The 18,105-nt window shown below is 36.8% G+C and overlaps 1 protein-coding gene across 1 annotated transcript; it reads right to left on the reverse strand.

Annotated features, from left to right (window-relative positions):
* Positions 1 to 312: 312 nt before the first annotated feature.
* On the reverse strand, positions 313 to 12,266 carry LOC134661791 (protein obstructor-E-like). The gene is made up of 6 exons (XM_063517980.1): positions 12,120 to 12,266; positions 9,179 to 9,492; positions 8,743 to 8,863; positions 8,053 to 8,247; positions 7,410 to 7,485; positions 313 to 598 (listed from the first exon to the last, which is right to left on the reverse strand). The coding sequence occupies exons 1-6, from the start codon at positions 12,157 to 12,159 to the stop codon at positions 358 to 360; spliced, it is 987 nt and encodes a 328-aa protein (XP_063374050.1). The 5' UTR covers positions 12,160 to 12,266; the 3' UTR covers positions 313 to 357.
* Positions 12,267 to 18,105: the final 5,839 nt, after the last annotated feature.

Genomic DNA, 18,105 nt, shown 5'->3' on the forward strand with positions numbered 1-18,105 from the left:
ATTTCAATAAATATGTAATATTTTTGGATTAATTAAGAAACAAGTGTATACAGTCAGCTGCAAAGAGAGTTGACCCTCCAGCTAGAGCTTGCACGATGGATCTGAAATGTATGGGAAGATTCGCGGATCCAGACCCCGATCCGGATAATTTCATTTCGGATCCGGATTGCAAATCATATCCCCAGCATTAGAAATTCGTTATGATTAATGTTACTGTGTAACAAAGATTTCAATAAAAAATAATATCTATGATTTACCTATGTCCGTTACACAATATTTTTGTCAGTAGTTCCAATAAGGGCTTAAATACGTAAATTTTATATCTTGTACCTTGACTGTAACTATATTGTTTGTGTATTAGAATCGTCTTTTTTGTTGTAGCTGGCGTGCATTGAAAGATATTTCTTTGGCGAGTCGTTGGTTCTCTTCGTCCCTGGCCCTGGCGGCGGCGGCGCGGAGGTCCTGGGGACAAGCCGCCACCTCGTCGGCTGAGACACAAGTGGAGGTAAGGTCGTCGAAGCCGGATTCGCCGCCGCAGCTCAGCGCGCGAGGACGGCCTTCGATGCAAATGAAATATTTCTGGCAGTTCGTATCGGACCTGTGAAACATGAGGGTAGGTGTTAGAGTATGAATCGGTACCGTTTAATTAATTTATTCTGAAGAATAGGGCTCCAAATTAAAAATCTCATGAAACGTAATAAGTATAAGTTGATATTGTAAGTCAGGTCAGGGTTCTTGTTCAGTTATATTATGTTACCTTGTATACCTACTTATTATGTTGTAGGTACATGAATGTAATGATTAAATAATATGTATATTATTTAAGTACCTATATATCTATTTCAAAAATTAAATTAACAATTTTGTAACATGCATATTGCCTACCACCATAGATTACATAATAGTTCTTACAAGTACCACGTAGTTGTAATAATAATAAAATAGGTATGATTAACGCGGCTAAGTATAACAACAGAATAAATTATAATTACACGTACCTAAATGTTAATCGCGCATAATATTTGTGAGAATCTGAATATTTTATATTACATATTAGATATGTTTATACCTCAGAATCAGAATGTCAAGGGTATGTATAATCAATTAATCATCAGCGCATCGCGATAGACCTCTGCGAGTCTTACACGCTCACTTTGACTTGTTTACTCTTATTATATAAAACTGCTTTTAGAGTCCCGTTAGTCCCGTAGCTATTATCAACTATTATATAAGATTTGTAAGCTACAGTTTAGATGTTGAGGATAGGTATCTCAAACGAGAAACGAGGCGCGGAAAGAGAAGTGTCTGGGGCCCAATACATCCCACGACTTTTCTCTTTCCGAACAGACTCTAACTTACTTATGTACAAGTACAAATATGTAACAACTTTCAACCCAACCCTTCTAGTAGTTTCGGAGCAAATTGACTGTAATGGCTTCTGTACACGATGGCCCAGCGGTAGACCAGCAAGAAGGCCATGCGATGGTTATCGCTCCTCTACACGATAGCCCAGCGCTGGACCAGCATGATAGTTGAGAGCACGTTTTATGGAATGGGCCACGTGTAGATGCGTACGCTCCATCGCTAGCTCACTACATCACATGATGTGCGGACGAAAAACTGACATCATGGTCATCCCATCGCCATCCCGCCGCGCCATTAACCATCCGACCCCACTACCCTCTCCATCTTAGTGGGCCAGTATGATGGCCCATCGTGTAGAGGAGCCTGACAGACGGACAGACGAATCGACAGCCAGACAGATGAGACAGAGACACACGAGTGACACGAGTGATGTGATTTTATAAGAGTTCCATTTTTATAAAGTGTAACCCTAAAGATTCGCTCAACAGAATACCTACAGTAAGTACCGCTTCCATCTTGAAATTGAAGTCCGTTAACAATTAGGCAACATAATGTATACATGTATATGTAGATACAAATTCAGGGTTTAAGGAGGTCATACTCATATTGTTTTGAAAGTTATTGGCAACGCGTTTAGAAAGCAGGCATATGTATATGTACCGAAAATCCGCAAAATGCTCACATATGCCAGCTTATGCAAGGTGTTGGTATTTCTAATAAAGAGTTACGTCACCAAGGTCGCGCTCATCTGCTGACATTTAGCGGCCACCTGACACGGACTGACCGGTCAACATTAGCAAATGCCAACCTGTTACGATGTTTCATGAACTACTAATCAAATTATACATACCTACCTTTATTATCTAACATAGCTTGACACCTCGACCTTGTCTGCATCAAACCATGCTACGACTATAACTTAGTTCGTAATAAATATTTATTTATCAAGAACTCGAAAATAGATGCATACCTATTACTGCAAGCGTTGAACGGGTCAAACAGACGGACAGAAGAAGGACGAGTTAAATACAAGTTTTTGTGGCAAAATAAAGCGATTGACAAAATGAAATATTCGACATTTCTGTTTTCGATTGACGTTATAGGTATTTATTACATTTTAAAAGAAGATAGCTACCGCCAGGGCCGGATTAACCCTAAGGCAGAGTAGGCAACTGCCTATGGGCCCCGCCTCGGCTAGGGGGCCCCGGCGGCCCCGCGCGCGCCAAAAAAAAATTGTGTTTCATATGGCCAAAATTCATAAATAATTTTGTATGGTACCTACTTATACCTAATGTCCAATATCAGTTTTTCAGACACACAATCATCAAATGATTATGTAAATTATGTTATTTTATAGCTTTTAAAGTCTGTAAATCGAGCTCGAATTTCTGGCTCCCGAGGGCCTAAAACCTCATTAATGAAACTTCGGCCCTCCGAGTAACTGATGATTGGTTCGTATCAGAGCGCTGCTTTCTTACAGTTCGACCTTCGGCGTCGCTTTTTAACAAATATAAACATTGATTTCAGAAGCTTAGCCTTTTGCCTCGCATGAAAGCTCACCTCGCTGGTTATAAGTACGCTTTGGGCTTGTTAAGTATGTGGAGATTGCTGAGCTCGACCTTCACCCTCACTTTTTACCTCAATTTTTGGTTCGTCTACCAAATCTCTTCTTCAGCTTAGCCTTTGGCCTCGCTGCGCCAAGCTCGGCCTGCGGTCTCGCTTTTTAATACAATGGACATTGGTTGGCGTCTGTGATCTAGCTGAGCTTATCCTGAAGCACGGCTTTGACCTCGCATGAAAGCTCGCCTCACTGGGTAACTTCGGATTTTTAGGGTTTTTTAACACGCTTTCACAATTTTTTCACAAAAAATTTCGCGCTCGCTGCGCTCGTGATTTTTATTGCTTTTCCGATTTACCCAGTACTTACATGCTAGTTTGACTGGTTAATGAATAATCATTTAAACACATGTAAAATATTTAGGTATTATTAGGTTAATTTTAATCATGTGGCTCGTATGGTCGGACAATCGCTGTTCAGCCTCGCAAAATATTTAACTACTTATTGAGAAAAAAAGAGCTCTCCCCACACTGGACTCAAGGAAGAATCGGCAAAAACTAATATAAAAAACCTTTATGTCCACGCAAGAGCGAAAAAGACATCGTTCGGCATGTTCGGATCGACTCAACCGACACCTGAAGGTTGAAATTAAAACCGCAAACTTACTTCCCTGTACTGAACAACTGAACCATGCAGAATTAACTGTAAGGGGGCCCCGAGCATTGCACTGCCTAGGGGCCCCGACATGCTTAATCCGGCCCTGGCTACCGCGAAATATACAACACGCGATATATTGGTAGTTTTCTGTTCTTTTGGCACTGTATACTACTTACAGTTTACGTTTTGATTTTTAAGTAGGTACCTACTAAGTAAAGAAATGATGTAAGGTAAACGTACTGGTGCTCGACGCGGTCCCAGTACATGTCATTTTGAAACTTAAGTAATTGTCAATAGCGGTGACAGCAGGGTGCCATCTATTGGGCATTAGCATGTCGAGCACTAGTACGTTTACCTTAACGCTTTGTAATAGATTTGCATTCTTGAAATTTCTCGGTAGGTAACTTACCTACAGCAAGTAGAAGTTACATGTTTTAAATATTATACAACGCATGAGATTTGTCCTTCACAACCTGGCTACGAAGTTTCAAGCCCCTAACTGAATCAAATTGTTCTCGATATAAGTAATCTCTCTCAACCCCCAGAAGATTTTCAAGTCCACTATTTAATAAAACCTACTACCTAACTACCTATTTACGAAGTTTGAAGTTCCTGGCTTTAAATAAAATTTGAACCCTCTACCAACTCTCAACCCCTGTTAAAACTTTTAGGGGATGAATTTTTAAAAACGCTGAAATTACTTTTCTTGTATTGTAATAATATGCCTTTATACAACGATTCAAGTCCCGCACTCAAATGGATATTTGGGTTCCAAACAAATGGGGGATGAATTATCAAAGTCTCTGAAATTAGTTTTCTTTTCTCTTAATAAAATACCTTTTTACGAAGCTTCAAGTTCCTAGCTTTAAATAAAATTATAACCTATACAATCTTTCAACCCCTTTTTAACCCTGTTATGGGATGAATTTTTAAAAACGCTGAAATTAGTTTTCTTGTGTTCTAATAATATGGCTTTATACAAAGATTTAAGTCCCGCACTCTCAGAAATATTTGATCTCCATACAAACTTTCAACCCCTTTTTCACCTCCTCGGGGGATGAATTTTTAAAAACGTTGAATAGGTTTTGTTTTTGTTTTTTAATAAAATACCTTTTTACGAAGTTTCAAGTTCCTAGTTTTAAATAAAATTTGAACCCTATATAAACTTTCAACCCCTTTTAGACCCTTATAGGGGATGAATTTTTAAAAACGCTGAGACTACTTTTCTCATATTCTAATAATATGTCATTATACAAAGATTCAAGTCCCGTACTTACAAAAAATGTTGACTTCCATACAAATTTTCAACCCCTTTTTCACCACCTTAAATGTTGAATTTTGAAAAACGCTAACATTAGTTTTCTTCTCTTTTAATGAAACAACTTTTTACGAAGTTACAAATTCGTAGCTTAAAATAAAATTTAAACCCTATACAATCTTTCAACCCCTTTTTAACCCTTTTAAGGGATGAATTTATGAAAACGCTGAAATTAATTTTCTTGAGATCTAATAATATGCCTTTGTACAAAGATTCAAGTCCCGCACTCTAAAAAATATTTGATCTCCGTACAAACTTTCAACCCCTTTTTCACCACCTCGGGGGATGAATTTTTAAAAACACTGAAATTAGTTTTGTTGTTTTTTAATTTAATGCCTTTTTGCGAAGTTTCAAGGTCCTAGCTTAAAATAAAATTTGCACCCCAAGACAAAGTTTCATCCCATTTTTACCCCCTTAGGGGTTGAATTTCCTAAAACGTCGCAATTCCTTTTTTTTTTAATCGGCTATTATACCTTTCTAAAAAGTTTCAAAGCATTTGTAATGGATTCAACTTTCAACCCCTTTTTAACCCTGTTAGGGGATGAATTTTTAAAAACGCTGAAATTACTTTTCCTGTCTTATAATAATATACCCATATACAAAGTTTCAAGTCACACACTCACAAAAATATTTGATCTCCATACAAACTTTCAACCCCTTTTTCACCCCTTGGGGGATGAATTTTCGAAAACGCTGAAATCAGATTTCTTATTTTTTAATATAATACATTTTTACAAAGTTTCAAATTCCTAGCTTAAAATAAATCTTGACCCCATACAACCTTTCATCCCCTTTTTAACCCTTTTAAGGGATGAATTTTTAAAAACGCTGAAAATAATTTTCTTGAGTGTTAATAATATGGCTTTATACAAAGACTCAAGTCCCGACCTCTCAATAATATTTGATCTCCGTACAAACTTTCAACCCCTTTTTCACCACCTCGGGGGATGAATTTTAAAAAACGCTGAAATTAGTTTTCTTGCTTTTTAATTTAATACCTTTTTGCAAAGTTTCAATGTTCTAGATTAAAATAAAATTTGCACCCCAAGACAAAGTTTCATCCCCTTTTTTACCCCCTTAGGGGTTTAATTTCCTAAAACGTCGCAATACTTTTTTTTGTAATCGGCTATTATGCCTTTCTAAGAAGTTTCAAAGCATTTGTAATGGATTCAAACTTTCAACCCCTTTTTAACCCTGTTAGGGGATGAATTTTCTGAAACGCTGAAATTACTTTTCCTGTCTTATAATAATATACCCATATACAAAGTTTCAAGTCCCACACTCACAAAATATTTGATCTCCATACAAATTTTCAACCCCTTTTTCACCACCTTGAGGGATGAATTTTCGAAAACGCTGAAATTAGTTTTCTTGTTTTTTATTATAATACATTTTCACAAAGTTTCAAATTCCTAGCTTAAACTAAATCTTGAACCCCATACAACCTTTCATCCCCTTTTTAACCCCCTTAGGGGTTGAATTTTTCAAAATAGCTTCTTATCTGTTGTACACTTTATAAATGCAACCTAGTGTGCAAATTTCAACTTACCAGCTTTTGTAGTTTCGGCTCTGCGTTGATGAATCAGTCAGTCAGTCAGTCAGTCAGGACACTTGCATTTATATACAGGGTGTCCCAAGAAGTAGTGATATACTGAAGCTGGGAGGTAGAGGACCTAGAGGGCTATCTGAATCACCCCCATGTATGTTCCGCGATTTTTCGTATTTTCGGAGTTAAAGTTAGAAAAAAAATCAAGCATCTACCGCAATAATTCACGTCACCATAAATAAAAATCTCATCGTACTCGGCGATAGGTGAAAAATTAAAAAAAATCATAACTCCGAAAATACGAAAAATCGCGGAACATACATGGGGGTGATTCAGATAGCCCTCTAGGTCCTCTACCTCCCAGCTTCAGTATATCACTACTTCTTGGGACATCCTGTATATAGATTATTACTTATCGATAAGAGATTTATCGATGTTTAATTTTCTCAAACACTCGTTTTGCCACAAAAACTTCTGTCTGTTAATAACTAAGTATGCTCGGGATTTTGTCTGCGTGGGATGATAAAACTACCCTACATATGCTGTTCCGCGAGCCTCAAACTATTTATCTCGATACCAAATCATTCAAATCATTTAAATCGGTTCAGATAGACAGATTTAGTTTTGCATTTATAATATTAGGTAGCTAGATAGCTAGTAGGGATAATTAGTGCTTTCTGAGTTTCATTTTATCTTTAAAACGTTAAGCGACGCGTAGACTAGCAAGAACTTGCATGCCTTGCTTGTTACCTTTTTTTTCCACGGAGTGGGAATACATTTACGCACGGTGTGTGGGACTCGCCGCTCCTTATCCCTCTCTTGGCGAGAGGGAGGGAGAATTGTCCCTAGTCCCTGCCCACTAAACCCACTCCGGCGTTTCACCCTTTTTGCCTTTCGTGAGGGCGCACTGGGATCGATGTCATTCCACCACGGTGCGGCGTCCTCCCCGCTTGCTTGTTACCTACCTATAGTATCTGTAGCCAGCAGGTGGGCCAAGTTCTTTAGATATTGGCACCTCAGGGCAGCGGAAGCCAAGGAAAGCTGAAATAACGTATTCATATTTGTTATAATTGCAAACTCAGTTTATAAGTTAGCGGCTCTACATAAGTATATATGTATATGTACTTAGGTACAAAGAAAAAAAAAGTAATAGAATAGGTACCTATGTTATAAGTACAAAGTTAAGGCCTGTCCAGACGAGAACAATTTTTCGCTATTCTGATTAAATTTTCCGATCAAATCAGGACGTGCGGACACAAACGCCAATTTGGCTCGCCGAATTCGACCGCCGATATATCTACCTATCTAATACCGTTAAACGAGCAATTCTATATGTATTTATATATGTATTTCGGGGATCTCGGAAACGGTTCTAACGATTTGGATAAAGGGACAGTTGTTCGGAACTGTCAACTTTTTGTTCTAACTGACAGGCCGATATCGTCCGGCGGACAGTTAATCTGTGGGCAGCCCCTTTACAAAACTTGGTCTCCCAGATATTAAATATTATGATTCATATATATGAATCAGACAGATGTTTGGTGCTTAAGATTAGCACGAATAAAGCTCTTGAGTAATTTGTGAGACTATGTTCGCATTGTAAATTACCTTCGGCATCACAATCGGCGACTTCATCGGGCCATTCGCAGCGGTAGCTCTCCGCGCTGAAGGCCAGTCCCTCGGGGCACGTGAAGTCATAGCCTACACCATTCACACAGTTCCTGAAACCACTGCAGTTCCTCGCATCACCCAACTTGAAGTATCCAAACTGATGGGGACAGTCCTCCGTCGGTTGAGCAGGCTCTATAAACACACAAAAACTTCCTTCATCTGAGACGTTCCTACGATTTTTATGTACTTATAAATACATAATAGGTGATTATGCAATCGCATCGCTGAAAAGGCATAGGTAGATATCAATTTAATTATCAGCTAGAGCAGTACAGCTAGATGAGTAGAATTATTTCAACACTCATAGGTAGGTACAGCAGCAATATTCATAACATAACTACATAATATATTACAAATCATTGTCTCGATACCGCTATGGCAATATAATAAAGTTAAAATGTTTGTAAAACTTCTACAGAGTAGGTACCTATTAGTCATGCGACGAGGAAACCAAAGTTTAAGACGCGCGACCAGCGTTTATTATTCATCTCACATGCAACTTAATTTAATATTGAGTAGATAGACGTCTTGCATATAGGTAGGTGGTACCTACGCACGCTGAGAATTGACCATAGATATAGGTACTACTACTACTGCTACTCATAGTAATAATCTGTCTGTACTCACGCAAAGCTGAACGTTCAAGGCATTGGACTTCATTGGGGTATTGACAAGGATAAGTTGTAAAGAGCACGTTAGCATTGAACAGCAAACCGTCTGGGCAGGTCTTTTCTTCGGCTGTTCCGTTCTGAAAATTGGTGTTATGATGAAAAAGCCATGACTGGTGGGCAAGTTGCAGAAAGCTTTGATAATTGCAATTTTGGAAATTTTGTGCAAGCCATTAAGAAATTTTCCAGAATGGAAATATGTAGCTTGTAAAAATTACCCCATGTAAAAAGTTCCCCATTATGATAATTTCGAAATTATACCATGTGAAAATTTCGCTGGAAACATTCCGACAGCACATTAGTACCTAATGTACTGTATAATATCGGCCGATAACTATGTATCTAATGGGTGAAATGGGTCAGCCAATTATGAGAATTCATGAGTCTCAACTTACTATGCACTCAATGTATCGATCACAGCTCCCAGACACAGGATAGCGTTCATTCAACTCCTTGCAGGAGCCAGCACTAGTCCTGGCTGGTTGCTGGTGGAATTGACTGCTCCGAGTGCTTGCGGTGGTCTGTTGGAACCCAGATTGGCGGCCAAAGGCCGATTCGCTTTGACCTCCAAAACTGCTAAACGCGCTGGCCTGAGTTTGGGTGCGTGTGTTTCCGAAGTTTCCAAAAGCGTTTGACTGTGCCTGGAGGCGCGAATTTCCGAAAGCATTTGAACTCCGTCCACTGTTGAAACTGCCGAATTGAGCTTGCGCTGTAACAAAAGTATGTCATATAAAGAACTCTGAACCTCACGACTCAAAATCGAGGGTTTAAATTTAATAATGTATGGGGTTGTGTGTCAGCCATGCAATACGCTATCTACATCCCGTCACGTCTATGGTCAAATCTTCCAATTAAAAAAAACAATGCGTGATGTGTAGTTCTGTATTTTTTTGTATGTTGTTTGGAGTCCTTGGACGAATGTGAAACTATGTTTTGCAAGCAAAACAAAATTTGTGCTGCCTACGTAATTTGCGAAAAACTGCAAACAATTCGGACTTTTCAGTTTATTCAGTTAAAAGTACATTAACTAAATTTGGAACAATTTAAGCCCAGTTACAGCGCCGTATGTCAAATAGTTCTTGAGATATGGAACTTTAAAAAAAGGGTATTTTTTTTCCTTAGAATGTAATTTTTAGTTTTTCCTATATCTCAGGACAAATATTGGCACAACCGCTCATGCTATGAGATATATTGCGATGAATAAAGTTGTAGCAAATTTAATTACCTTTCATTTAAGTGCAAGAGAGGGTCAGTAAGTTCTACAGTTCTCTAGTTATCGTAAAAAAATTAAATTGTTATAATGGGGAAGGCAACTAATGTATTGTTTAAGCCGTTTAAGGTATTGTCAAAATTCGTATAACAGGCAGTACCATCGTCGAGAGTGACATCTACGATTAGCTTTTACCGGCCTTCCCCGATAGCAGCAGAGCGATGTTAGAGATCAACCATTTTTAAAATGACAAGTTTTGACCAAAAACCCACAGTTTTATAATAAAACTGAAAAAAGTCCGAATTTTTTGCAGTTTTTCGCAAATTACGCAGGGAGCACAACTTTTTTTTGCTTGCAAAACATAGTTTCACATTCCTCCAACGACTCAAAACAACATACAAACAAAAATACAGAACTACATCACGCAATGTTTTTTTTGTAAGATTTGACTGATGTAGAAAATACTTTACGATAATTGTGCATCAACTATAAAATAAACACATACGCAACTTAATGTTTACATTACACTTATAAATATTTATGCATTAAACCGCCAAGTGTTAAATTACAAGCCACAATTCTACGTGCAAGACGTTGAATCCCAAGGGGCATTCAGAGAACTTCAATTTCGGTCATTGTTAACAGACTCGTTAATGGCAGAGATTCATTAGATTCAGTGAATTATTAATTTTAATTGATCATTGTCTTTGTAACGCTATCTCACATTAAGCCAAGAATTCCAATTTTATTCAGTACCTACTTATTTATTGTATTGAATCATATTTTTATGAAAATATATCCTCCATAGTTACGGATTCACGAACTATACCTACCGCGGTATTCGGAAAACAAGATACGTTCTAGAGAAGAGAACGATACTATATGTACTAGATACCAACAAGTTTAGATTTCAACTAGATATCTTTTGCAGCTCAATTCGGGCAACCAATGTCACTTTTACGTTAAATTATCGTTTTAAGATCGTTTCAAAATCGTTTCGAGATCGAAAAATACACAACGAGACGTTTTAGATATTGTGAAAATCGTTCAAGAGTATCTCCAGAATCGCGGAAATGTCAAATTTGACAGGCTAGATCTTAAAAATATCTTTGTCGTATCTTGGTGATGTCTAATAGATATCTAGTTCAAAATCCGAATCGGGGCCCTATTTAAATGATTTTAAATGATTTCATTGTGTAACATACAACGACTTCGTGACACATAACATTTTAATTTACAAAAACTAGTAGATTAGATTGTTAACCAAGGGGTGAAACGCACTCATTTCTGCCGAGGTAATAGTCCGAGGCTGAAATGATGCCTTCACCCGAGTTAAACACTACTTTTCATTTCGAATACGAGGAAAGTAAAATGTATGTTGTTTTTAAAGAACACGGACTGAGTATATATTGTTATACTGTTTCTCGAGGGTACTTACAATTAACAATTTAGGTAAAAGAATCGTTATTTTATGGAATGGGGAGTTAAAAATCAGAATGGAAATTGTATAACAAATCCATTTAAAATAAAATTGCAATTGTTTATCTTTAAAAAAAAAGAAATCGTACCTACTTGGAAAGTTAAATGCTCTAGTGCAGAAAAGTATCACTTTCTGCACATCTTTTAGAACAAAAATGACCGTCTTTCAGAACATGAGAAATGAAAAAAATTAAATTGTCCAAAATTCGTGAAAATAAAATTTGACTAAGTAGTATGCTAGTTTGTGATTTGCAGGCTAAACAGTAAACAATAATTCGCAGGTTAGGGTTACATTACAAATGTCAGTTTTTGTGAGGAATTACGTGCGCGAGGTTTTAAATTTTGACATGATAAACTAATATGTACATTATTTTTAAATATAATAATTAAATAATTATGTTTAGGCATATGTGCAAAAATATATAGGTAGGTAAGTATGTAGGTAGATACCTATTTAATTTAAATGAGTTTTTTTTAGATGAGTTCATGAACTGGAGCTAATCCAGAAAAAAAAGGTATATATCTACAAATAAAAAAAAGCACTTTTACAAATGACAGATTTTCAAAACTATTATTCGTTCCGGTGGACTCATTCAGTGCCTGTACGATTCTTTATTTATACCAACAAAAACAAGCAATGCACTTACCAAATGCGCAAGCGCTTATAAAACACAGTAGAGTCTTCATCGCGTACGTTCAGCTCAATGTTGCTGCGTCGTATGAGTGGCGATCCGGAGACCCAAAGAGTCACGACCTTGGGGACAGACATATTGCCACACGGCCTCATCTCGCGCGCCGCACCCTGTTTTACGAAAACGACGAGTTGTGAGTTGTGATGAAGTTGACGCGTGTCCTGCGTGTTGGGAAACACGATTTTGCCTATTCCTTTTACGAGTTTGGAAGCAGACCTTATGATTCGGTCAAATTGTGATTTTTGAAAAACAAATTATAAATAATAAATAAATAAATAAAAATCATTTATTTCAGACTAAAGGTCCATACATGGTTAGTGAACGTTAAAATTAAAATCTTATTACTAGTGTTATAGTCAGCTTGAAATGAATGTAGTATTTACGCACACTAGCGTCCCATTCCCTCACCCTGTCGCCCCCTCCCCCATTTCTAGCATAAAATATGTCTAACCTGAACTTCATGAATATTATATATATATATATATATATATATATATATATATATAAATGCACGTGTCCTGACTGATTGACTGACTGACTGCTGACTGACTGACTCATCAAAGCAGAGCCGAAACTACAAATGATAGTATTTTATATATATAATCTATATATATAAATGCACACGCGTGTCCTGACTGATTGACTGACTGACTGACTCATCAACGCAGAGCCGAAACTACAAGCCGAAACTACAGCCCTTTTTGGATTACCTATCCATTTTTCGAGTAATCTGAGTTGAAGTATTTGGGTGATGGGTAAAGATAGCGGTGGCAAGGCCGCCAAATATATTTGAGATTCTCAAAATGAGCTCTTTCATTTGATATGTAACACGATATAGTTTGAAAAACTTTATTTTTGAATTTGCTCTTTTACCCCCGAAAAGTGGCCTCCATATTTAAAATCCATTTTTTTACGTTACATGTATTTTTAACAATATGTTTTTTTTAATGAAAAGTGAGTAAAATGGCTTTAAACAACCCGTAGGGGTCGGATCAAAAACTAAGTACTTAAGTCCGACTCACGCTTGACTGCACATTTCTAATAGGTTATCCTGTCATCTATAGGTAAAGAACTATTTAGTGTATTTTTTCAAAATTTTAGACCCAGTAGTTTCAGAGATAAAGGGTGGGGGGGGGGGGAATGGTCATTTTTTGCCTATTTTCTTGAATAACTGCTAAACTATTTATCTTAAAATTACCTATATAAATAAAATATATTTGAGATTCTCAAAATGAGCTCTTTCATTTGGTATGTAACATAGTTTGAAAAACTTTATTTTTTAATTTGCTCTTTTACCCCCCAAAAGTGGCCTCCATATTTAAAATACATTCGTTTACGTTACATGTCCGTCTTTGGGTCACAAACTTACATATGTGTGCCAAATTTCAACTTAATTGGTCCAGTAGTTTCGGAGAAAATAGGCTGTGACAGACGGACGGACAGACAGACACGCGAGTGATCCTATTAGGGTTCCGTTTTTTCCTTTTGAGGTACGGAACCCTAAAAAGCTGAGCTTCGCTTAAATGTCTTGAAGTCATTAGTCGGAGTCACTTGGGGTTCTGACCCTAAGATATTAAAAACGTTGTAGGTACATTTCTGTGGTTCGTAGTCAATTTGATTATGGGTGCATCTTCTATGCTAATATAACGCATCTAGTCATATACTTAAAAAGATGGATGTCATTCAGAATAGAACCATACGTATTATCACTGGTGCTATGATGTCTTCCCCTATAAATTCTTTAGAAGTTGAATCCGGTGTTCCGCCACTATTTATAAGGGGAACTTACCTTATTGACAAATTTTGCCTTTCCTTAGTCAGTTCCGATAATGTTCTTGTGAGTCGGTATACATATACTTATCGCTGAGTTATTAACAGGGAATGGTAGGATTGCCCAAAAAACTTTTTGTGATCCTTGGACATCATCGTTATAAGAGCAATATTTGAGCACCAAATTGACGTGGGCAATGTTGGCCATAACCCCGGATATCTTTGCCCGCCCTCTAAAACGCCAAAAAAGTGGATAAAAGCAAGATTAAAAAAAAATCTTCAAATAAACTGACGCGTTCCATCACAATGGACGTGCTGAGCAAAAAAAGGGTCATATATTTATTTAGAGAAATTCGTGTTTTTTCGAAAAAAGCGGGCAAAGTTGGCTACAATGACGGTTAAAATTGTCGACTACTTCTGTTTGTAACTTCTGTCCCGCTAAAGATTGTAATCTAGACCATTTATTTTTTAATTGCCCCTATTTTAATGTACAGAGATTATTATTTATTTGCACTTGTAGTGACATAGGGGAGCCGGGGGCTTAATGTAACAGGGGTAAGTAGTAACGCTCAATTTTTACGGGAAAATAAAAACATTTTCTTTTTTTGCTGAATGACTTTCTCATAACTCGAGGAATAACGTAAACACCGCCATTGCCCCGCCAGACATCGAAGCGAGTGGATGTGCATACGAGCTCTGTATCGACCAGGTATTGAAAAAAATTACGGGGTAAGTTGTAACAACTCCCAGTTTTTCAAAAAGTTTCAAAGGGAGCGTTCAAGTATTACATAACGCAATTTTTTAACATTTTAGACCCCCCCTCCCCCCCCATGTAACGCGCCGTAACGTTTTTCTGTAAAATACCAACTATACCTAATACCTACAATTCAAATCAGTACACTGTACAAAGTACACAAGTACACATATGCTGGCAATACGATCACTTCATTCCGTTTCATAGTAAATTCTGGATTCATTGAAATGACTACGTCTCGTAAATTATTTAATTTATTTTAGTCGAAAGACGTAAGTAATTCCACTGTGTTTTTTAATGCTACTGATAAGGCCATATTGTGACAAGATCTCCATATCTAAACAAACAACACATTACATTTCCATTTTTCACTAAAGTGATGTTCAGGAAGTAAACGTTACGTAACCACCAAGTGACCATTTTTTTTTACCTAAAGGCCACAATTATGTGGCGTAAAGTACCTGAAGGGTTAAAAAACAATGTTACGTAACGCGTAGTTCAAACTCCCCGCTCTCCTATTAAAAAACACAAAAATGCCAGGAACTTTTAAGGCACTTTGTATTAAGTATATAAAGTTATATTTGATTTTGCAATAAAGACTTTCGGCCTTTTGTAGGTGTCCGACTCTTTTTGTTTTGTGGATTGATGGTCGTTTGTGTAATTTTTAAGTAGTTAAGTTTCTATAATTATATCAGTTTGTAATGTATAGCTGGTCAACCAAATCTTGTCAGTAAAAAAAGGCGCGAAATTCAAATTTTCTATGGGACGATATCCCTTCGCGCCTACATTTTTCAAATTTGCCGCCTTTTTCTACTGTCAAGATCTGGTTGACCAAGTTATAGGTATTCATGTTTAAACTGATGGCCGTGTTGCCAATGCTTCAATAAAAATAAAAAATAACTTTTGCTAAATAACTGTCAGATAGCGTCTCGGGGGCAAAACTCAATAAACGATAACGTTAATTTTCTGCGTGTAAAACCAACGATTATCATAATAAAACTAAGATTGACCAAGAATAATAGTTTTATTGTTCATAATAGAATCATAATATAATTGAAAACGAGTGGTCAATACCACTAGCTAAATTCCCAATTTTTATTGCTCTTATTTCAAAAATATTAATCCGCCGGTTTCCACAGACTTTCAAGTTACGAAATCGAGCGCTCGAAATTCTAAAATCGGGCCCCTAGTCTCTAAATTTATACAAATCAATGCAGTCCCACAATAAGCTCTTATTGAGCTTCCATTTTGAATTATTGGCTATTAAAAATAGAGTATCCATTTTCTATGGACGGATGGATGCTCAATTAGAACTTATTTTAGGACTGCATTGATTTGTATAAGATAAGACTGACCCATAATTAAATTTTACTTTTTATTTAACCTTTGTTCTTAGGAGGTTGGATGTCGTTTTTTACCATATATCCTTTCGTTGTCCTATGATGATGTCTGAAAAAAAAAATCGTCTGACCAATGTGACCAACCCGGTTTTATTTTGGTTAATCTAGTCATAATCTAATCATGGATGTAAGTAAAATGATCTAGTACACAATAAGTAGAGGAAGAATATTTTTCGTTTATGTCTTTTTTGGGATTCCACATTATTTTTAGATAGTTTAATTCTATAATAATAATAAAAAGTTACACATGCGACGTTTTATTGACAATTTTTTTGGGAAAGAGTTGATTTTGGTTCAAATTTGTTGTTAGTTATTACTTAGGATTTTTTTCATAACTTAATAAACGTTACATCCATTATGTGTTATTATCATTTTTACTTTTAACTATCGAGCGAGCAAAATCGCATTTTGCTCACTGAGTGAGACAAAATGAGCAAAACGCGATTTTGCTCACTATTTTTAAGTAGCAAAGTACCCTTGTTTGAGCTGCTGAGGTGAAACAAACTTAATTATTGGTATATCTTAAGAAAACATGAGTGAATAGAGGTAAGTGATGAAGAAGGAATACATTTTTCGGGTTCTCTAATATGTTCTCACTGCTGAGGTGAAAAGTTTTGTGAACTACACGAGATCAAAGTTATTTACATCTCGTGCGCTTTTGAGTCCCTTACTACGCTCAAGATTCTAAATTAGATTCACTCGCTACGCTCGTGAATCTAGTATAGAATCTTTCGCTTGCACGCTCAAAATAAGCAGTCGAAGAAATATCAAACTTTGATCTCTTGTTGTACAAATAACTATTTCAACTCGTCAAGTGAGTCATGGTACAACTTTAAATAGAAATGCTCAAATATATATCTTGTAGGCTACCTTTTTGAATGTATTTTCCCATACTAGAGTAATGCAAGTTTCCGTTAAAGTAGGTTTACAACATTTTTACTTGAAACATTTTTACTAGAGTTGAAACTTTACGTAGGTACATCCGTAACTATCAGATGAGAACGCAATTATATATTCAAATGAACTCTTCGATTTCTTTAGAAAGGTGTAGCCAGAGGAGTAGAGTAGGTAGGAGTAAGTAGCCTACTCGATAGACAAGCATTATGCAAAGGAGAGGAAGAACAGTCGGCCATAAGTGTGTAGGTATGTTTAAATAAAACCGGCCAAGTGTGAGTCGGACTCGCGCACGAAGGGTTCCGTACCATTACGCAAAAAACGGTAAAAAATCACGTTTGTTGCATGGGAGCCCCACTCAAATATTAATTTTATTCTGTTTTTAGTATTTGTTGTTACAGCGGCATCAGAAATACATAATCTGTGATAATTTCAACTGCCTTGCTATCACGGTTCATGAGATACAGCCTGGTGACGGACAGATAGACAAACAGACAGACAGACAGACGGACAGCGAATTCTTAGTAATAGGGTCCCGTTTTTACCCTTTGGGTACGGAACCCTAAAAAACCCTTTTTACTTACATCTGCTTAGCATTGAGACAGTACTGGAAGAGCTCAGTCAAGTTTCTGTCCTCTGGGAAAGGACTGTAGCCCACGGTCTCACGGCACTGGAATCTTAAGTCCATACAGATAGTGTCCATACGTACAAGATAGGTATCATAATATCCTGTACCATTCTGTTTGCAAAGTACATCAGCGCTGAAACACAAAAATAATATCTTATACATATATATATTAGGTATACTAGCTGTTGCCCGCGACTTCGTACGCGTGGATTTGTATATTGGTGGTTATATATATTCTACATTAGCATAGAACATTATGCAGCAAAAGATAGCAGTAGGGACGGTTAATCATTTGTTAATTATTGTATTATCTTTGTTTTGTTTGTATTTATTACTAAATTGTGTCCCTGTAATCAGTCAGAGATATTTTTGAATGTTTCTTTAATGTGCGAGTAGTCATTGGAGTCGTTGTCATGTCTAAACAGGAGGGTAACGTCGTCAGCAAATATGATAGATTTGTGGTTGGTAATTTTAGGAAGATTGTTAACTAATATA

This window comes from Cydia amplana, chromosome Z (genome assembly GCF_948474715.1).
Source record: "Cydia amplana chromosome Z, ilCydAmpl1.1, whole genome shotgun sequence".
In the NCBI taxonomy this organism is placed as follows: domain Eukaryota; kingdom Metazoa; phylum Arthropoda; class Insecta; order Lepidoptera; family Tortricidae; genus Cydia; species Cydia amplana.